General features: G+C 40.5%; 1 protein-coding gene across 33 annotated transcripts in view; it reads left to right on the forward strand.

Moving 5' to 3' along the window:
• KCNMA1 (potassium calcium-activated channel subfamily M alpha 1) overlaps positions 1-22,816 on the forward strand; it is a 668,230-nt gene that overhangs the window by 461,011 nt on the left and 184,403 nt on the right. For 32 of the 33 annotated variants that reach the window (XR_013543877.1, XR_013543878.1, XM_072995024.2 and 29 more), the window contains 3 exons: positions 5,180-5,249; positions 7,166-7,321; positions 15,038-15,147. Coding sequence is in view for 30 of the 33 variants with exons in the window: in XM_072995024.2 (XP_072851125.2) it covers positions 5,180-5,249; positions 7,166-7,321; positions 15,038-15,147 (336 nt within the window). In the remaining 3 variants the exon portion in view is untranslated. Of the gene's footprint in view, positions 1-5,179; positions 5,250-7,165; positions 7,322-15,037; positions 15,148-22,816 lie in introns of those variants that run through there. The other variant, XR_013543879.1, reaches the window with a different exon arrangement.

The following is a 22,816-nucleotide window of genomic DNA, read 5'->3' on the forward strand; positions in this document are numbered from 1 at the left end:
GCCTCAGTGGGGGTTTTTTAGAAGTTAGAAATTTCTGTTTCAGTCTTCTGAAGGTCCAAGGGCTCCCTTTCTTTCATCATGAGAAAGTTGTTGGAAACCATGGGATTGGCAGAGGGAGAGTCTCTGGTTTATGAAAACTGCTGCCCACGGAATGATTTTACAGTGGTGGCAGTTTTTGGAAATTAAAGATTCATCCCCCCCCCTCCTCAAATCCCAAAACTTGCAACAGCGTTCTCATGATGAATGGGATTTCAAGGGATGTTTGGGATCTTTAGAGAGGAATCAAAAACCAGACTAACACAGTTTAGGTCAGCACTACTGGATTCCAGCCTCTTGTGTCACAGTGGTGCAAGTTGTGCCTATGAATCTCATTTGTCTTCTGAATTTCAGGCTTCAATCTATTGCACAATAAATTGACCTCAGTGAATATATTTCCCTATTCCTAGTTGGACAGTTTGATCAACTAGGTTGGGTAGTAGGTCACCCAATGCATACAATCTCCAGCTGAGATTGTTCTCTTAGTCACGGCAATTATCTCCCTGATGAAGGAGCTGGAAAACTGAGTCATGTGGTCTCCAGACACTAGGCACGGCCCAGGTTTTACAAGGTGTCTGCTGTTGTGATGCAGTGCAGCAAAATTGTGGCCCCCAAAGTGCTTCAGTCATTTGCCAAAGCCACATTTTCATCTGGTCAGAGAACTCTTGCTTTAATTTAAAATTATATACAAAGATTAAAGAATAAAAAACTAGATGCAGATTAGTAGGGATTTTAAACAGATTCCATGTGTTTAATTAAAAGTGTGCAGGAGGAGTTAATGCTTATTGAGTGAACAGAATTCTCTTGTGTACTGGCAGAACAAACAAGTTTGATTCAATAAAATTGAATGCTTAATTAAATGTTTTCAGAAAAAAAGTTTTAAAGGAGAATTAAAATGGGATAAAAATATTTGCGGATAATATCTAGCTTGCCAGAAAAAGCTATATAACTGGGTTTTTTCCAAGTTCCTGCTTGATTGCAGAATATAACAGCAGTACATATCCCTGTCCCAGTGGTTGTCTGGATGTCTTCATCCATAATCCTGCTACTTCAAGTATTTGTTTCTTCTGTAGCAGCTGCAAAGATATTTGAGTAAATGTAGTGAGGAATTTTCCTCATTACCTCCCATAGGTGCTGAAGTACACTGGATAAAACTCTTTCTCTGTTTTTCCATTTGTCTGGAAGATGATCTCTTGTTATTTTCTGAATTGGTACAATGAGATGAATTCAAAGACAGGTCACAAGGACTTTGATTGATTGATTGATTGATTGATTGATTGATTGATTGATTGATTGATTGATTGATTGAGTGAGTGAGTGAGTGAGTGAGTGAGTGACTGACTGACTGACTGACTGACTGACTGACTGACTGACTGACTGACTGAGTGATTGAGTGACTGAAAATATTTTTATCCCACCTTTCTCCTTAAAAAGAACTCAAGGTGGCTTACATCATTAAAAAAATACATAGAAGTTAAAGACAGTAGGTATACAAATATTTAAAAAGAATTAAAACATATACTGTACATAAATATGGTGATAAAATCAATACTAAAGCACATTTAAAACAACAGAGCACAACCATTCCTTTAGAAACCCCTCTCAGACTACCAGTTATTAAGGGAAAGCCTGCCTGAACAGAAAAGTATTTGCCTGCTTGCAGAAGGAAAGCAATCATGAGACCAGGCTAGCTTCTCATGGGAGGGAGTTCCAGAGTCTGGGAGCAGTGACAGAGAAGGCTCTCTCCCATGTCCCCACCTAGCACACCTGTGAGGGTGGAGTGACTGACAGAAAGGATTCCCCTGATAATATTAAAGCCCGGCAAGGCTCATAGAGGGAGATGCAGTCTTTTAGATAGCTTAAATAGTTAGTTTCTGAACACTTTTCAAAGGCAGCCCCATGAAGAACGTGTTACAGTAATCCAGTCAAGATGTAACCAGGGCATGTGTAAGCATGGTCAAACCAGCCCTCCCAAGAAATGGGCACAGCTGGGGCATGAGTTTTAACTGTGCAAAGGCACTTCTGGCCATTGCTGAAACCTGGGCATCCAGGCTCAGAATTGAATCCAGGAGCACCCCCAAATTGTGCACCTGTGTTTTCAGAGAGAAATCTCATCCAACACTGTTCCTTGATCTGCTTTTCAACTAACCATTGTCTGAATTCAGTTTATTTGTCCTCATCCAGTCCATTACTGACACCAGATACTGATGGGAACTGCTTTGTGTTTTCCAACTAATTTTGAGTTGAGTCTTAGTTTCTGCTCAGGAGAAGGGAGTTAGACAATGTTATTTTCATTTGTGAATAGCAAAATGTATCAGTTTGGCTTTCTCTTGAGTTGAGGTCCATTCCTAAGGCCTTCAGATCCCAATTGCAGATATCCTTGTATCACAGCTTGGTCTCCCTCTGGGGCACTTTCCCTGTACTAATTCTCCATATAGGAGAACTTTTGGACTCCAGCCATTGGCCGTTCTCACACCATGCCCAAGCCAACGTAGGTGTCGTTGTTTCAGTAATGTATATATGCTAAAAATTCCAGCTCATTCTAGGTCTACTCTATTTGGAACTTTGTCCTGCCAGGTGATACCAAAAATGTGTCAGAGACAACACATATGGAACATGTTCAGCTTCCTCTCCTGCCATGCACAAAGGGTCCACCACTCACTGCAGTACAGGAATGTACACAGGCTCTATAGGTCTGGATCTTGGTATATGCCATCAACTTCTTATTAAGCCATACTCTCTTTGTGAGTCTAGAGAACATGGTAGCTGCTTTGTCAATGCCTTTATCCAGCTCGACATCTAGGGAGAGGGTGTCAGAGATCATTGAGCCAAGGTACACAAAGTCATGAACAACCTCCAATTCTTGCGTGGAGATGGTAATAGAGAAGGTGAGTTCATGCCCTGGCCCATGACTTGTGTTTTCTTCAGGCTGATTGTTAATCCAAAGTCTTGGCAGGCCTTACTAAAACGATTCATGAGCTGTTGGGGGTCTTCAGCAGAGTAGGCAGCTGCATCATCGGCAAAGAGTAAGTCCCGCATGCATTTCAGTTGGACTTTGGTCTTCGCTCTCAATCTAGAGTGATTAAAGAGCTTTCCGTCTGATCTAGTCCAGAGATAGACACTTTCTGTTGCAGTTCCAAAGGCGTGCTTCAGTATAACAGCAAAAAAGATCCCAAACAGGATTGGCATGAGGACACAGCCCTGTTTCACTCCACTTCAGATGTCAAAGGGATCTGATGTTGAGCCATCAAAAACTACAGTGCCCTTTATTTCCTCATGAAAGGACCTGATGATGTTAAGGAGTCGAGGTGGACATCCAATCTTGGGAAGTATTTTAAAAAGGCCATCCCTGCTAACCAAATCAAAGGCCTTTGTAAGATCTATGAAGGCCACAAAGAGTGGCTGTTGTTGTTCCCTACATTTCTCCTGCAACTGTCTGAGGGAGAATATCATGTCAGTGGTGATCTATTAGATCGAAATCCATATTGTGATTCTGGGTACACTCTGTCTGCAAGCATGTAGAGTCTCTTCAGCACAACATGGGCAAGCAGCTTCCCTACAACACTGAGAAAAGAGATGCCACGGTAGCTATTGCAGTTGCCCCTGTCTCGTTTGTTCTTACACAATGTGACAATGTTTGCATCCTTCACGTCCTGTGGTACTCCACCTTCCCTCAAGCAAAGATTTCATACATCTCGGTGGTGATTATCACTTTACAGCACTTCAGCTCTTCAGCAGGGATGTTATCTTTCCCATGTGCCTTGCCGAAGGTGAGGGAATCCAAGGCCGCTTTTATTTTTGCTAAAGTTGGTTCGCTGTCCAACTCTTCCAAGACAGGCAGGCACTTGCTGTTATTTAGTGCCCCTTCGGTTACTGCATTCTCTCTGGAATATAGCTCAGATTAGTGGTGCACCCAGCATTCCATCTGCTGTGCTCGGTCCTGGATGATCACACCTGTAGCAGATTTCAAAGGAGCAGATTTCTTCTGTATTGGACGTAAAGTGGATATAGCCATAAGGCAGTGGAGGTTTGAAATTGGAGTTTTCCTTCTCCTAGATGGGCTGCCTTCCAAGGCTGACAAGCCCCACCTACCTAGCCTGCTCCCTGACAGTGCAGAGATTAGAACACAGGCCTCAGGCCTTGTCTCCCAAGATGACCACCAGCTGACAGAGCATTTCTACCCAGGCACCTCCTGCCTCATCTCCTCTTCAGGAAAAGGCTAGTTGAAAATAAATTAAAGTAATCTACATTGGTGAAATTCAATGGGTACAGAATGGTGGAAATCATCTTATACCTGCCTGACATATATGTGTGAAGATAAGGAGCCTCTCAGAAAAGAAGATACGACAGCCCTAATCCATCACTAATAATGCATCCAACCCTAACTTTTATGAATTAAGAATCCCAAACACTGACATGGTTACATCTCACAGTTTCAGTTTCTGCCACATTCCTCTTAAATTCTTCCTGTTTCAAATATAAAGAAATTGGTAAATTTCAGAACTGTCTTATAAAAAATGAACTTGATTTCTTCCCCTTCTCTTTCTATTATGATTTATGATGTCTTCTCTCCATCTTGTAGAATCTTTCTTATTGTGTAAAATTTGTTTTTATATATACATATTTGTTCATGTATTTGTGTTGTAAGCCGCCTAGAGTGGTCGCAATGACCAGATAGGCGGGGTATAAATGGAATAAATAAATAAATAAAATCTCCATCTTAGATGTACACCTTGGCGATGATTACATAATTAAAAGGGTTAAGATAAATAATTTTAAAATAACAATATTATTTTGGAGTAAAGGTGAAAGATTCTCCAAATATTTAGAGACTGTTTTAAAGTAATTTTAAACATTTTTAATTTAAGAATTTTAAAAAGTAATCAGTAAATTAATTTAAAAAACTAACTTTGTAAGTTTTCTTAGTGGTTAACCATCAATGATTTTTCTTCTTTAACAATTCAGTTTTAATGCATTAGTGCTAACACCGATGTTTCCAATTTCGCTTTAGGAAACCAGAATAGCTCTGCTGAAGTTAGATAGGTGAAAGTTTTATTGAACTGAGATTCATCCAGTGACTCATATTTGTGAAACTGTAATTATATCAAAATGACAAACATTGGTTTATTTTCTTTCTTTCTAGAGTAATTTCCATAAAGAATTATCATCCAAAAATAAGAATAATTACCCAGATGCTGCAGTATCACAACAAGGTAATGCAGAACCTGAAGGGGCACTTATCTCTAAGGTTTCTGTTAAAACACATCCATCATGATTTCTCATGCCACCTCTTACATAATTTGTCTCATGTTACTCTGGTGTACAAGAATGTACGAATAAGAATAATGTCTCGTACAGTCATCTGCCAGGTGAACTGTGACCTATCAGTGTTTGCAAGGATAATTAAAGCTTGCAGTCATTTATTGTATTTACCACCATGATCTTTTGATTAATGGCAAAACTATTCTTACTGCCTAATAGAATGATACAGATTACTCCAGCAGGAGAGAATTCACCCCAAGGTGGCCTGGTGATCGCTGTTTGGCTCTCTGGAATGTTATACCTTTATGCCAGGTTGATCAGTTTCCCTGGAGTAACCTGGTTGTTGGTTTTGATTCTCTCAGATATTCTATAGATTTATACCATGTTCATAAGGGAAAAAAAGGTGAGCCGTATCAAGTCGAAGTATACATTTGAAAATAATTCACAGTAAATATATTTGCAAAGGCTTTCATGAATCTAATGGTTGTTCTGGGTTTTTCGGGCTCTTTGGCTGTGTTCAGAACATGGCCAAAGAGCCCAAAAAGCCCAGAACAACCAATTCACAGCAAGCTTTTTACTGCAGGTTATCCGTGAAAAGGTATGAAACTGCTGGGAACACACATCCTTCTTAACTACTGGCAGTGCCAGAGTTGGGGCAGCGACTTGCCCACTTGACTTGTGGCAAAAATGGATCCACTGGAGTTGCCCTGGAAGAACAACGTGGCCAGCTGGCCAGTACTGAGTTAGCCAAGAACTTTTCCAGCACCAGTTAGCTGGCAACAGAAGCCCTAACACAAAAGAGACTTTCCTCCATGGCAGGGCTTGCTTGTCTAGTGAGCGGCTGGAAAGTGATTGCGGTGGCAGTCCAGGAGCACACCAGCAGCAGCAGTGGTGTAGATGTAGGGTATCTCTGACTGGCAAAGATGCTGATGTAGCCGCCATATTCTCTAGCTGCAAGCATCCAGCCACCGGCTGGACAAGCAAGCCCTGCAGAGCAGGATGAGCTCTCTCACCCCGGCCAACTGCAAAGGACGCCCCACAGTAGGGCTTGCATCACGGGAAGCAACTAAAATTGTTCTGCATTTCTCCCAGTTTTTACTGGACGTGTAGTTGCAGTCTGAGTCTGGCAATACAGAATTATTTATATTTATCCCGTGATGGGGATAGGGATCTGGCAGGAAGTGAGGGGGCACTCTATGGTATCCATTTGTATCTGCTGGCTGTGTCCAATGTAGAAGCTAAACTGTGTTGCAAGTGTCACTAGATAAAGGTTCTGTTAGGCACAGTTTGCATTGTTCCTCTTCCTGGGAGTGATATGCTTTCTCCTGTTTGGCAGGAAGAAAGTCAGAGATAAGGAACTGCTGTACAATTTTGTACTTCGATTTTCACAGTGTAAATTCTTCTGATACCTAGGCAGATGCCTTCTTAATCAATCCAACTTTCAGAAAAAGAAAGGTGGGAGGCAGAGGACCTATAGTAGAAGTAGGTATTATTTAGCTGCCCAGGTGATGGACTCCAGTTCCCATCATCTCTAGCCAACATGAGTAATTATTGGTAATGATGGGGAGACAACTTCTGCGGGTCAGCCACTTCCTTCTTTATAGTTCTCCAACATTTTTCTTGTGGACGGACAGCTATACTTACCACACTGAAGTTTCATCCTCCATGCCAGTTTAAAAGTACTTGGTTCAGTTAATAAAGGAAAGTCACTCTGTACATGTTCTGTGACTGTTTGAGGCATGAGAAATTTTCAGAAACGAAAAACTGGAAACTGTCCTGCTGTTGCCTTTTCATCCGTTCTGTGTTATAGCAAAATGCACAGGCAAGCACGTGGATTCTTCTTTAAAACTTGTGTTTTCCTTTGCAGGCCCATCTGCTAAATATCCCAAGTTGGAATTGGAAAGAAGGGGATGATGCAATATGCCTTGCAGAACTTAAGCTGGGCTTCATTGCCCAGAGCTGCCTGGCACCAGGCCTATCGACTATGCTGGCCAACCTCTTCTCCATGAGGTCATTTATAAAGGTAATGTCTCATCTTATTAGAGGACATTAGCATGGGATTCAATTTGTCACGGGGCTGAGTAGAGTGCATGGCCTAAACTCAAAACAGAGAGAAATACATCAACTCTGATAGCTTAAACATAAAACAACATATTCCATAGGAAAATAAAACCCATAGCCTATTACAAATTGGGCAGAGGGCCAGACTCCTTCAAAATTATATTTTTATTTTTATTTGGCACATCCATAGCCATTAGAGACTGCTCAGTGTGCATTTTAAAGAACTTTTTTTCTTCCTTTTAGATAAACCACATGTTTATCAACATAGAAAGCCTCTCCATTTGAAAATACGATCTCTATCTAATCCATATGGCAACAAAGTGCCGAGAAAAAAAGACACATAGTTTTTCTTTCTTGGCTTTTTTTTTCTTCTCCCATCAAGTGGCCAAGAGATCCCTCATTGCAAGAATAAATGTGGAACATGTGTTTGTACGAAAGCCTCAGCTCCAGCAGCAATAATTCATTCAATTATTTATTTTCAATCAACAAGGCCCTTGAGGTTTATGGAGAAATAAAAATAAATAATGCAGCCCAACAGTCTTCAGATATTTGGGGATAATTGTTGTGAATTGCTAGACCAAAATCTCACTTGTTCACCAAGTGTTAATTTGTTCTTATTCAGTTTCTGGTGCCTGTGTCTGGACCAAAAACCTGGGCAGATCCTTTCTAACAAATAGAATGAAAAGAAATGGGCCATAGTCAAAGAAACAAGGAAGGTGGGGTGGAAGACTTTGGTAAATGCTTCATACAGTGAACAACTGCACAGAGTCTTTATTGCAGTCTTTTTATATATGTCATAAATACCTGTTCCAGAATCCCCGGAAAAAACAAAACAAAACAAACACCAGATCTGACCATGTTGACAAAAATGCAGGAAATGCTACAGGACTGGGATAAGCTAATTTGCAGTAATTCTGTTGACCCCATGACATAAAAGCAAATGGGAATCAGCTCGGAGTTCCCTCCCCATCCGTACTTTTTGCCTTTACTGCTAGAGATCTTACTTCCCCCCCCCCCAATTGGATCCATTCACATTGTTTCAGGCGCTGTGATTGCTTGAACTAATAAAGAATGCTCCTTCACTCTCTGTTGTTCCTAAAAGGGCTGGATTTACAGACTTTGTTACGAATAGCGCTGCATCAAATATTTTAGGATAATAATTTTCCCACATGTGCTAGGTAAAGGGGAGGTCACAGAATTTTGAAAATGTCCTTCAGAAACATGCCATTTTGCTGTGGGCTGTTACCGTTGGCTGCCTGAGTTGCTGCACCTTGGTGCCATTAAAAACACCTAGCCTCTTTCTGTGTATGGACAACAACCAATAAGAGAAATGACGTTTTGTGTTTGGCAGTATCAAGTATAGAAAATGTACCCAATTAGGAATGAGGGCATCCAGCATAATGGGGGAGGCATAGGAGCTATGATGTTATCTATCTGAAGAAAGGGTGGGTCAAGCTGTCTCGCTGCCTGAGGCAGGCAGCAGAGTACTGCCTCCCATATTGCTCAGCTCCCTACATATTGCATTCTTGCACACACAATGAAACAAGTAAAACGCCCACTGCCGTCCTGCAGGAGACAGAGTCATTCCTTTCTTCCCATAGGATGAGGTGTCATTGAAGGCAGCTTCCTCCTCCCCCCACCCACCCACCCACCCACCTAGAGGAAAATGAAGGATGTTAAAAAGGGCAGTGTATTCTCCCTCCCTGTCCTCTGAAGCCCTGAGTAAAAGAGCAGGGTGCAGGAACCAAAGGTGAGAGTGAACCCACCACCACCACCACCAGCAGCTTCAAGGGCATCCCCTGGAGGAGGGGCAGGTAGCACCTACGCAGCAGACTCCATACGTATCTCACAGAGCCAGGCCCTTACTTAAGAAATAACCAGCTCTGTATAAAACCAGCATCTGGCATGAGGAGTTTGTGGTGCCATTGCTTCCTCTTCCTCTTTTTCTTCAGGGTGGTATTGGCAGAGTTGCGGTAGCTGTGTCTGTTGCCTCTTCTGGGTAGCTCCCCCTCACCTTTGGCTCTTTCCTCTTCCTTCTCTCTTTCTCTTAAGGCAAGGGGTAGGTGGCAGTTATGGAAGTGGCATCGCCTTTCACTCTTGTTCTCTGAGGCTCTTGGGGAGCTACTCAGAGTGGCAGTTCTGCAGAGCGGCACAGGCCATCTTGATGCAGGCAAGAAAAGAAAAGAAAACACGGCGGGGTGCAGTGGGGTAGTAATGAATATGACACTTGCCGCCCTCAAGTGCAATGGCTCACCCATTCTAAAGGCAAGGCCGCCTCTGGTCTGAACTGCAGCAAAACATGGGACTGCGTTACTGGTTCTGACTGCTGCACTTCCGACTTTTGTATCGTGCTTTTCTGGAACACAGAAGCTTTGAGACTGTGGGCAGGTAGCTTTACCTTTGAGACACTATGATTTTTGAAACCAGAACAGGATGAGAGCAATGCTTCCAGGCCTTATTCTAGGTTTGTAGAAGTTTCAAAAAGCAAGGATGGTGAATAAAATTGCAGGCGTCAGCAACTAGGATGACAGTTGTAGTCACTAACAGAGACAGAGATTCAGGCAGCAAAAAGATTTAGCATAGAAAAAGCCCATGTGGTCAACCACCTCATCCTATGCAGTCCTTCCTCCCCCCCCCCCTATTTCTGTCAAGGCAAGGAAAGGGAATTGACTTCTCAGTTTCTCACTTTCTTCTAGACCACATATAATATGCTTCAGGCAAATAATATCAGTGGAAATGTACATGTCCGGAGATTGCCAGCAAAATCTTAGTAGAACTCCTGTCAGTTTTTAAAAATAAATTGGAATGGAGAGGTTCCTCCCCCTTGTTCTCCCAAACTGATTACAAAGCAGTATAATACTTCAGAAATATTAGATCCATCAAGGACAAATGTACAGGATCAGTGGTGACACAGCACACATTTAACTGATTAAGGTTTAACTTTGCAGCCAAATTATTTATATAACCTCTCTGCCCAACATTAGCAGTAAAACAAATCTAGAGAACTCAAAATGTTATCTTGTAGTTGAATATATTTTTCTTATGCTTGAAAAGCAGCATTCATCATATGGAAACTCTTACTTGGCATCAAATTTGGCTGAAGAAAATAAATTCAAGATAACCAAAATGCATTTATGGAATGGTGAAATAGCTGAAAATACTTACAATCAAAACAAAACAATGAAAAGTTTGGCATTATAATAAAAAAAGTAGAATAATTCAAAGTACTGTATTATTCTTACTTATTGCATTTAATACCATCAGATTTTCACTGTAGGTAAAATACTAGACTACTGGACACTAGGTCTGTGGGATGCTTTCAGATCCAGACTAGGCTTTTATGTTCAGTCGCTTCATTCACAAAATTTGACAGTTATTCTGTTCATTTGTATATTCAGTTGGACATTGTATTTTACAATTTGTAGCCTTCCCGTGTTTTTCTGCTGTTCCTTAGAAGAATTGGACAATGTTTTATTATTATTATTGTTAACAGTAAGAGGCTTCGGTCTGGAAGCACCCATGCCTTCAGTTCAAGATATAATTATTACTCTCTGCAGAATAACTGTATAATAATTAGCTTGAGAAGTGAAATAGTGAATGTGGTTAAATCCTATGGCTGGGAATTGCAAACATGTTACTTCTGCAGCCAGAGCATCTCTGAGTCTCCAAGTAATCATGGGGGTGGGCATAAGCAGGAGGTGGATTATATGTCTCTTTATTTTTGGCTAGTGGGATCCTGTAGTTTCTCCAACCAACAGGAGCAAGCAAGACCAGTATTTGGAGTTAGCCTCCTCCTCCTCCGTGCCTCCTGAGGCCCATACTTCAGCAGGGGGATTCCAGGAGTGACCTGGCCCTTCTGCTACTCCTCCCCCTTGCTGTGGTTTAGAGCTGAGTTGCCCCTTTTGAGCGAGAAAGCAGTGCCTCTGCATGACCTGCCCTGTCCTCCCTGGGCAGCCACATGGACGTGGCCCAGAAAAAAAGAGCACAGATCAGTGGGCAGCAGTGACGGTGGCAGAGAGGACAAGGACTGACTCAGACAAGTAAAGCTCCAAAGGCCATCATCCCCAGTGCCCTATCATCACCAAAACCTGAATCTGGTACAACAAATGAGATTCTGAAATTGGGAATGTGAGTTTGTAAGTGCGGAAAGAGCACCTGCTGCAGCTTTTCAGCTATGTGAATTAGCCAGACTTCCAGTTGGCACAACAGAATCATAGGATTGCAGGTTGGCACCCTAGGACTGCCTGCTTAGATTGCACATAAAAAGTATTGAGAGCACTTTCATTCTTCTCCAAAGGAAACTGTCAGAATGTCCTACTTTCTTGGGAAAGGGTCTGGGGATTTAACACCCCTGCATGTTGGACTAAGTGCTACAAAAAATATTCTTCACTGAGAAACAGAACACTGTAAAAATATCCTCATTCCATTTTTAGGAGAAGATCGTATTTAAATGCAACTTATTCAGCTTGTTAGAAAGGGGGATGGTGACACTTTGCTATTCTTCCAAAATGAGTGAATGTGTGTGTGTGTGTTACCCCTTTGGATTTTAAGTCAAATATAAACTAAAACTTGCAGTTCAGATATTAATAAAGCACATTCCCTGCTCACCATTCAGAGGGGCTAAGGGACAGGGGGTATGGGTATTACATGCATCATTTTGAAGCTAGGAGGAGCTGGAGAAAGATGAACAGTGGGAAGAACTCACCTGAGTGAGGCAAGAAATGGTTCTTTTGCACAGAGTAACAGAACATGGATACAAGGGAGTTTGGAGAGTCAAGAACTAAAAGGGTACATGGTTATAGCCTTTCTAAACTTTACATTCCCACATGTTGGATTACAACTTCAATCATCTCTGACAATTGGCCATGCTAGTTGTTAATGAGAGTTGAAGTATGATACTTGGGAACATAGACTGAGAAGAACTGGTCTAGCCTTAGTCAGGGCTGAAGTTCTTTTAAAGATAGCACAGAGGTAAAATTTAGCTAGTTTGGGCACTGAAACTGTCTGGCCTGTCTCTTTGGAATGTTGAGGACTTATTTTCAAAAAGCAAAAAAAGCAAAGTGTGCTGCTTCTCTACTGCCCCATAGCGCTTCAAGCACTCTCTGGGCGGTTTACAAGTTAATTATGCAGGCTTCCCCCCACCCCAGCAAGCTGGGTACTCATTTTACCAACCTGACCTCGGAAGGATAGAAGGCTGAGTCAACCTTGAGCTGGCTGATCAACCAGTTCATTGCGTGTAGATATCTAGTCCCAATGTATTTAAGGATAGGTTCAACACAGAATTCAAAGTCCAGTCATTATATACAAAGCAACCATGAAGGTTAATTGAGAAATAATAGGTTTGGCCAAATCATAAGTATAGTAACGTAAGAATAACTCCTTTTATGAAGACACACTGTCCTGCTACTGAAAACAATACCCTTATCCCATCAAAGCTTTGTGACACCTGATTTTCAAAACCTTAGATCGTCAATCTTTGTACAGTATAGACTAATAAAATTGCACAAGTATTGGTGGATTTCATTTCAGAGCAAAGATTTTAGTTGTATAAACCTTTGTTTGTTTTGCGGAATAAACTTGTTCAGGCAATTGGTGGCATAAATCTCTCTTGCTGTTAAGTACTGGAGAGTCGAAGAAGATAGATGTTGTAGTTTCTTTCACATATCATAGATTGGAAAACCAGGCTTTATCACCACCTCATTGTTGTTTCTGCAGATATGCTAGCAATTTCAGGAGCTGAGACTTGATATATTTCTCAAAGGCTTTTGTATACTTTGGAAGATAGATGTTTTTTGCTTGTGGAATGACAAAAGTTGAAAAAGCACATCTGAGTAAAATTCAGCTTTTTAAAAAATGAAACTTCTGAGAGTATGTGCCAGGTTTTTATGATTCTATTGGTGATTTTGAATGTGAACTGCAGGCCCATGGAAATCTTTATAATGTTGCAGTGGTAGACCCTCTCCCATTCTCAGGAAGAGATAATGCTCTACTGGGACCACTCCTTTCCCAAAGGTATATTCTTGGACTGGAGAAAAGGAAAGTGGTGGTACTACTGATAGCAATTGAAGTGAGCACAATTGTGCTTATTTGTATCCTTCCTGCCACCATTCTACCTGGGGTACCTGCCTTTGCAAATGCCCTGTTTGGCAGCTTACGACTTTCCTAAGAAGGAGTTCTTCAAGTACCTCCTTTTTGGAATGAAGGAATGCATGCATTTGTAGTTCCACTTTGCTGTGTTTACGTTTCACAGAGCAGTGATGTGAAACTGGTGAAATTATCTAGAAAAGAACCATGTCCTAGTTCTGGATAGGTAGGGTTATTTCTGCCATCATACATTTCTCTTCCATTATTTTATTTTACCCAGCCAGCATGAATGACTAATATAAAGCAGCATGTGACATGAGACACTTGACTCCAGTGTGAGTATGGTGAGATGGCGAGATGAATTTTGAGGAAGTGACATTGGCTGGAGGGGGCATTACTAGAGGGCTGAATGTGGCAGTGGCTATACTGCCTACCCCAGCTGTTCCCTGTGGCAGTGATAATGGAGTTTTGCTTGCCTCTGCATCATTTGGAGAAGACCAAATATATCTGGAGAGCAGAAGTTCCAAAGGTGGAAAGGGTGTGAGGGACACCAATCTGGACACTTCTGGGAGGTGCTGAGAATACCTGATGTTCTTGGCTATGTTAAAACATTGTTGTCTCTGATAAGAAAGAAATGCCTCCCATTAAAAAATGGTGGTCCCATTGACATGTGGCTTGGATACATGAATTAAAATGTATTTGATTCTGTAATGAGAGATATTTGTTGAAGAAATTTTTGTTGATGGTCCTCTGAAACAGCTGTCCCTGGACATGACAGGCAGAGATAAGTCATCACTGCCTTAGGATATTTTTCAGCTGATTGCTAAATGACTACAAAATTAATTTTGGCACTTTTCCCAGAAGCATGTCAGTGTTTTAATTTCTTTGCTTGAGTACTGTTGTACATACATCATTATGAGGAATGTAGATGTAACATGCATATACAAAATAGATGATGGTAGTCTCTGTTTCTGAAATCCTAAAATGGTACAGTTTCATCCATTAAGATGTTCAGTTACAGACCACCTACCAAGCTTAGCCATTCCTTCACAATGACTCAATATGAAGTTGTTAGATGTTTAAAAATTTACTTTGCTTCATTGATTCAGAGCCAGCCAGGGTAAGGGTGAAGAGTGCAAACAACACTTTTTGGTAGAAACTGGAATAGATGGCTAAATAATGGATAGCTCAATAATGGATAGTTTGTGTTTACTCAGAAATAAATGTTTCTGTTTTTTCCTTATAAATTTGTATGCATAATATTTCAAAATTATTTGTGAGAAGCATTTTGTCACTTTTCCCCCAACAAGTATTCTCTGCAAGTTATAGGATTTCCTTCTTTGCAAAACAACAACAACAACGAACAACCCACTGTTCCCAAATGTTGAATGTAGGGTTCCCACTTACTCCTGCTCATAGAGAAGATGGTCTAGAAACTTAAAAGGCATTATTAACAGGCAAACCAATTAACTGAGATATCAGGTTTAATTACCTAAACATTGATTTGTATTAAATCACCTCCATTTATTTTTGTAGAAAGTGGGTGCATACTCTGAAATTGATTTTTTACCCCCTTCTCCTTCATCTTTCCTAGATTGAGGAGGATACGTGGCAGAAATACTACCTGGAAGGAGTTGCTAATGAAATGTATACAGAGTATCTTTCTAGTGCCTTTGTCGGTCTGTCATTCCCTGCTGTTTGTGAGTAAGTAGCCTATGGTTATTGACATATATCTGTCTTCTTTCTCTCAAATAACAACACAATGTTCTTGTTTAATATTCTGAAATCATTGTGGCTAGAAATCCAGAGAATATGTGTTAAAAAAGTACAGATTGTTCAAAGGCAAGTTAACTAGTAATCCCTTCACTATATTAATAATTCTGTAGTAATGTGATTTTGTAGTAAGCATGTCTGCTCAGAGAAAGATCTATCTACACCATAATGTGGGGAGGCTCTCTCACAGCATCAGGGAGGGACTGCACTATAATGGTCTCTTAGACTTCTCCCATAATTTCAAATTGTTGCAGTTACAAAGCTGCTGCCTAATAACTGAAAATGGTACAGCAAATAATTCAGCCATTGTCATCATAATCGTAACCATCACTACCACCACCATAACTTTATTGCAAGGCAACTGGGTCAATCTTTCATCCCAGCAGAATGGCCAAGTGATGTCATCCACTGATGGTCAAATCCAGGAGGGTAAGGACTGTGCACTATGTGTCATAATTGCAATACTGTGTCAGAGGCAGGTTGCCATAGAGGCAGAAACAACACATAACGAAAGCCTAAAGAAGAGTCCTATGCATATGTGACCAGTCTGACAATTTCTGCCAGATCTAGATTGCCATGAAGGTAACATTCAGAAATGTGAATAGAGAGGTACGTGTTGTGAAGTTCAGATTTTCTTCAAGTACAGAGATATCACTGGAATTTAAAGAAATAGAGAATGGGACCCTTTATCAGTGGTGGTTCTTGTGACTGCTCTGCCTAGTTGATAGTTGGAAATACCAAGAAAAGAAAAACTTGAACAAAATATTTTCCCCATTATCTTCTTGTAAGCAATTAGTTGATAATTAGCAATTAGAATTGACTCAACCTTCATATAATAGAACTGTTTCTTAGTTCCACAAAAGTTCTCACTTGTATAGCTGGACTGTTCAGTGTGGGTTATGAGGAATGCCCTGTTCCTGAGAACTGGGTTATGTGTCACAGATGAGAATAACGGAGGCAACTGACTTTCTGTAATTTAAACTATTTGATAATCGAGCATTTAGAACAGAAAAAGGCAAATGAGCAGTTAAATGACATTGCAGCTCTTTAATTGGTGTAGCCAAAATCACTTGCATACAACTTTGTAAGAATAATGTTAGATGTGACAAGTTTTGGATAGCATGGGACGTGGTGGCGCTGCGGGCTAAACCGCAGAAGCCTGTGTTGCAGGGTCAGAAGACCAGCAGTCATAAGATCGAATCCATGCAACGGAATGAGCTCCTGTCGCTTTGTCCCAGCTCCTCACCAACCTAGCAGTTTGAAAGCATGCAAATGCGAGTAGATAAATAGATACCACCTCAGTGGGAAGGTAAAACAGTGTTCCCTAGTCACGCTACCCATGTGACCACGGAAACTGTCTTCAGACAAGCGCTGGCTCTATGGCTTGAAAACGGGATGAGCGCCGCCCCCTAAAGTCAGACACCACTGGACTGAAAATGTCAAGGGGAACCTTTACCTTTACCTTTATCTTCATGTATAATTTTTTTTTCAATATTAGTAAGAAAAAGACATAAAAATATAGTACCATTATAGTGTGGGCGGCATATAAATTAAAATAAATAAATAAATAAATCACAAAAATTATCTGTTTAGTTCCAATCAGCAGTATGGGTCATTGAAACAATCAGTTCTATGTATTTTCTGTATATCTTAGACGAGGTCACTAAGTCAAGAGTATTCTTGCAATTATATGGGCTAGAAATGTAGTCTTTCAAAATAAATGGAAGCTGGAAGGAATGGGAACTTATTAAGTTTCATGTTGCTCAGTACTGTTTGCTTTATTTCTTCATAACATGCAACCACTTTTTTTGCATTATTATAAGAGTTCTGGTTTTGGGAAATATAAATTCTGAAGTGACTTTTCTAAATTTTAATTTTAATTCAACTCTTCCAGTAAGTAAATACTATTTAGGGATTAAATGCTCACCATCAGAAATATTTGTAGTAGTACACAAAAGTTTGTGACTAGCTTATTAATAGAAAATATTAGCTGCTTCTTCACGGTCTCTATGACTCACATATGAGTGCTATTACTGCAGATGATCACCCTACAACTTATCCTACCACTACTGAAGTATTCATATTTCTACATTTCAATATGGCAAGACCATTGTCAATTCCTGTATTTCGCCTTAGGTCAACAAATACACAAGTTCAAAGTTCTGCCCTTCAGTCTAGAGATAGGATAGTACCCATACATTTTTGAAGTGTATGGCTCCAGTGGCAGCATAACTAAGATTTTGTGGCATGCACATATTTCTGTACATAGACAGGAATTGAATTTTGATAGCAGATTCTTGCCAGGAGTTTCAGAATCAGGTCCAGTTGGTCTTACATCAGTCTTCAATGGTTCAAGGTGAAATGCAGTGAATAGTTTTTCTTGGTCCCAGGGAGGACTTTTCAAAATTCACTTAATGATCCAGAGTGAACAAAAGACAGGACCTGACTCTGAAGGTCTTGGTGAGACATCCTTCCTGAGACCAATGAAAACCATTCATTATATAAGTGCTCTCCAGCAAAACAAGATCATTTCTTCCACAAACCAGAATAGAAAATATCATACTTCTTATTGTGGATACAGTGGTGGCCCGCTTGACGACGTTAATCCATTCCGTTAAAATCGCTGTTAAGTGATATCGTCGTCAAGCAAAAGGAAAAAAAACATTGAAATGCATTGAAAACCATTTCAATGCATTCCAATGGGCAAAATACCTCATCGTCCAGCGAAGATCCTCCATGGGGGAAGCCATTTTCGATCTCTGTCTTCTGGAAATAGGCCCGGAAAACAGCGGGCGGCCATTTTGAAAACCCGACAATCAGCTGTTTTTGATCATCGGGAAGCGAAAAATTGATTCCCAAAGCAGGGAACCAATCATCATGAAGAGTATTTTCCCCATTGAAACATTGCAAAAACCTCATCGTTAAGTGATTTTGTCATCTACTGGGGTAATCGTCAAGCGGGGCACCACTGTATTTGCGACAATAGAATAGTTCCTGTTCTTCAAATTTGCAAGCTGTTTATATTGATGGCCTCTACAACAGCAATCGTCCTTCATGCAAGACTGTGAATGATGCCTCTTCATATATAGTTTCTAGCCAATTTTGACAATTTAAGATGTAATCCATTGCGCTGACTGATTGTTCCTCCACTAATCCTGAGCCAATTCAAGTAGTGGACAAATCTGGCTTAGTAATGGCATATAATTCACACTTCTTCAGCCCTCAATAATGGTAACCACAAATGTGAGCAGAAAAGGCTGGGGAGCTCATTGCCAGGGCGATAGTATGGTCCAGACTAGAGACAAGGCTACATGCCAGCAATTATTAGCCATTTACAAGGCATTAAGAGTCTTTCAAAGGTGTGTAGAATGCAAAGTGGTACAGATTTCTACAGACAAATACCACAGCAGTGTGCTACCTCAGTAAACAAGGGGGTGCTCATTCACCATGACTTCTAACAGCAGACATCTGGGAATACTGTATACAAAAGCATGTCTTCACAGTGGCAATTTACATTGAGGATGGGGACAATCAAAATGTTGTCAAACAGAACACACTCACAAATGGGATAACAAGATAACTATGTAGGCATCTAACACAGATCTTCTTATGATGCAGCACAATCAAAAGTGTTGCTGATACTGCTGGAAAGTAGGGATAGGGCATCATTCCTTAGGAGATGCTTTTGTAATGGCTTGGAAACAATATCTCTTTTATTTATTTCTACCATTTCCCCTGTTTCACGGAGTCATTGTAACGGTCAAGCAACACAAGGCATGTGCCATTTTCAGAATACCATGGTGGCATCACAAGCCTTGGTTCTCAACACTGTTACAAGTGTCTCCAGTGCACAAGAGGTTATCACTGGACTTGGATCTGCTGGCTTGTCAGAAGGGTAAAGTTCAGCACCCAGACCTGAAAACTCTGAGACTAATAATATAAAAGCTTCTGGAATAATTCCTTCTTCTGTAATTGTATGGAGGATTTTTAATGTCTCTAGAAAGCCATCAGTGAGAAGAATGTATTTACATAAATGGGTAGAGGAGTATCTTATGCTTCATGGACAGGGGACCCGTATTCCTACCACCAGTAGATACGGCCTTAAAATGTCTACTTCACCTGAAAGAAAATGGAATTTTACATTCCTCACTGAAAGTGTATTTAGCCCCAATTGTTGCATGTCAACTAACTGCTGTAGGAGCTCAGACTCAGGTTTCAAACCTGAAAGTCAAACAATTTTTAAAGGGACTTAATGAGTTGTATCCAGACATTAAAATGCTTGTACCATCCTAGTCTCTGTCTTTGGCTCTCATTTGGTTGATGGTGCTCCTTTGAATCCATGGCATCCATGGATTTATGTTTAGTATCCTTCAAGGCAACCTTCGTGGTGTCAGTCATTTCTGCTAGATGAGTAGGTGAATCATGTGCACTTCATTGTGACCCACTGTCCCTGAATTTCCATAAAGGAAAGTAATGTTACAGCCTTTCTGCCAAAAGTAGTTTCTTCTTTTTATACGGGTTATATAAATGCCAGTTGTCTTACCCAACTTTTGTTTTCAAATCATCTAATGGACTGGTTCTTAACCTTGAGTTACTCAGGAGTTTTGGACTGCAACTCCCAGAAGCCTTCACCACCAGCTGTGCTGACTGGGGTTTCTGGGAGTTGCAGTTCAAATGCATCCGAGTAACAAAGGTAAAGAACCACTGTTCTAATGATCTGGAAAGAACATTACATGTGCTGGATGTTATGTATGCAATTGCCCTCTACATTTCATCACAACGACCAAACTTTGTGTTTGGTACCTGGGCCTGCAAAGGAGAACTCCAGTGTCTTCTCAACATTATTCTAAGTGTGTACTTTCTACCATTAAACTGGCTTACAAATTAGTTGGGATGTCAATTTCATGTGAAATTAGGGGTCATACAACAAGGGCCATAGATTCATCAACAGCTTTCTGAAAGGGCGTGGACTTGCAGAACATCTGTCAAGTAGCAACATGGTGCAACCGTTTATATTTGTGACTTACTGCAGACTGGATATGCGAACACAGTCAGATGCATCATTTGAGATGTTGTGCTGTTTTAAAATTCTGATGTGACATCCCTCCAGCCAACATTGGAAGTGGCAAGTCACTCGTGTAAGTCACAGAAACCACAAAGAAGAACTGGTTGCTTACCTGTAGCTGTAGTGTGGTGATACCCCCATTCGGAGACTATATGTTTAAAGTTATGTAGAATTACTTAGGTTAGGTTTATAAGCAGTTTTGGATGTATGCTGTGGTGATTGACTGCTGAGTAGCTGAATGGTTATTGGTTAGCATAATTAAAATGTTGAGGGAGTGTGATCTGGGGGGGGGGTCTAGGGGAGTGGTTCTTAACCTTGGGTTACTGAGGAGTTTTTGGACTGCAACTCCCAAAAGCCTTCACCACCAGTTGTGCTGGCTGGGGTTTCTGGGAGTTGCAATTCAGAAACACCTGAGTAACCCAAGGTTAAGAACTGGGCATGTTAAACTGAGATATTACTGTCTAGAGAAATACAGTGGTACCTCGCTAGACAGTTACCCCAAATGACAGTTTTTTTGCTAGACATTGACTTTTTGTGATCGCTATAGCGATTCGCAAAACAGTGATTCCTATGGGGGAATTTCGCTGGACAATGTTTGGCCCCTGCTTCACAAACCCATTTTCGCTAGACGATGATTTTGACAGCTCCCTCCACACTGGCAAAACAGGTGTTTTTGGGACCTAAGCTTCACAAGACAGCGATTTAAACAGCTGATCGGTGGTTCGCAAAGCGGCTTTCCTATCGCTAATCTTCGCTAGACAATGACGATTCTTCCCCATTGGAATGCATTAAACAGGTTTCAATGCATTCCAATGGGGAAATGCTTTTTGCTAGATGAAGATTTTGCTAAACAGCGATTTCAGTGGAATGGATTATCATCGTCTAGCAAGGCAGCATCACATTCTAATTGCTGCTGATTATTTTGAACTTTAAATACTCACTGTTGTTTTAAACTTTAACACTCATATCCAAGAAACTACTTTTCCCTTCATGCCTATTCCCAAAAATCCTCTTTGACTGTTTAAACCAATATTTCCTCATTATGTATTAACTGTGTAACTAAAAATGAGGAACCACACTATTAAGGAATGGAAATAAATTCATGTAATCCAGAGCTATGTTCTTCCAGTAGGAACCCAGAATTTTATTGAGATTAAGAAATCCTTTCACAGAATACCTGAATTATCTAAGATACCAGTTTGGAGCAACAGAGACTCAGGCTGTACAGTATAAAAGGGACAACCCTGTATCTTGCATTAAACCTGTGAATGCTTGTTCTTGCAGTTCAATGCCCTCCCTAGCAGCACCAAAGTGTGGTGGCTAGGATTTTAGGCATTAGAAGATGTTAAAAGGTGGCTGAATGATTTCTGTGACAGCGTGAGGAGTCTGCAACCTAGCTAGTGTGAACATTAGTGGGAATGTCAGCACTTCCTTGGGCTGGAACATCACAGGTAGTTCTTCAAGTGATCATCTGTGAACTGACATAGTCTTCCCACCTCCCTGATGTTATGTCACTTCATGTTAGACTTTTCTGAGTGGCAGGCATGGCAAACGGGAACTGAGGTAAGGAGTGGTTGGAGCGTGTTCACATTAAAAAACTATAGAGTTCTAGAATTTCCTGTGCGCTGACTGCTTTGAGCCAGGTGCAGAGCCCATATGTGTAAGTTCACAGATAGCCACTGGGACTTCAGTTACAAGTAAGTAACTTGTTCTTCCCTTATGGCTTCACATGAATCTTAGCAGAAAATATCATTTCCTAAAGCGTAAAATCTTGAATGATTCTTGGAATGTTTCTATTGCAGCTAATTGTACCCCTGTGGGCATAATCCCTGTGAAGCAGATCTCCTGAGAACTGACGCTCGAACCATTTTTCATTGATAAGGCAGCTGTGTTTCCATATGGTTCTTCAAAACATTTTTAGTATGCCTGTGTTCAGTCCACAACTATCATTTGTATCACATGCTGAAGTAGGATAATCAATAAAGAAGGGGCTTTTAATGAGTTTTAGGAACTTCCCCAAAACATCAGCATACTCCTCAAGTATTTGATTATCTGGAGGCTTAATTATCTGTTTCATGGTTTAAATCAAAGAGACACTGTAATTCAAATTTAACCAACATTTTAACGATAATGTGATCCCTCAGTTCAGGTTAATTAAAGCTCAGCAGCAATTAGAATGTGATGTTGTACATCACCAAGCTTGAATCATGAATATTTTGATTACTATAAGGAATATCAATTTCTTTTCATTATGACACAGGAGTCTTTAGAATGTGCTTGCATTTGATTTTGAATTGGCATTACCTATCCTGTAATCACCCACAGTGGCAAACCTCTAGATGTTTTAAAAATATACTGTTTAAGCTTTCAGAAATACTTAATACCTATTACGATTTAATGTTTTATAGTAGCTGATAATAGGAAAATCTGTCAATTCTGGTTCTGTAGAGTTTTTCTTTCTTTCTTTCTTTCTTTCTTTCTTTCTTTCTTTCTTTCTTTCTTTCTTTCTTTCTTTCTTTCTTTCTTTCTTTCTTT

Source organism: Pogona vitticeps, chromosome 3 (assembly GCF_051106095.1).
Source record: "Pogona vitticeps strain Pit_001003342236 chromosome 3, PviZW2.1, whole genome shotgun sequence".
In the NCBI taxonomy this organism is placed as follows: Eukaryota; Metazoa; Chordata; class Lepidosauria; order Squamata; family Agamidae; genus Pogona; species Pogona vitticeps.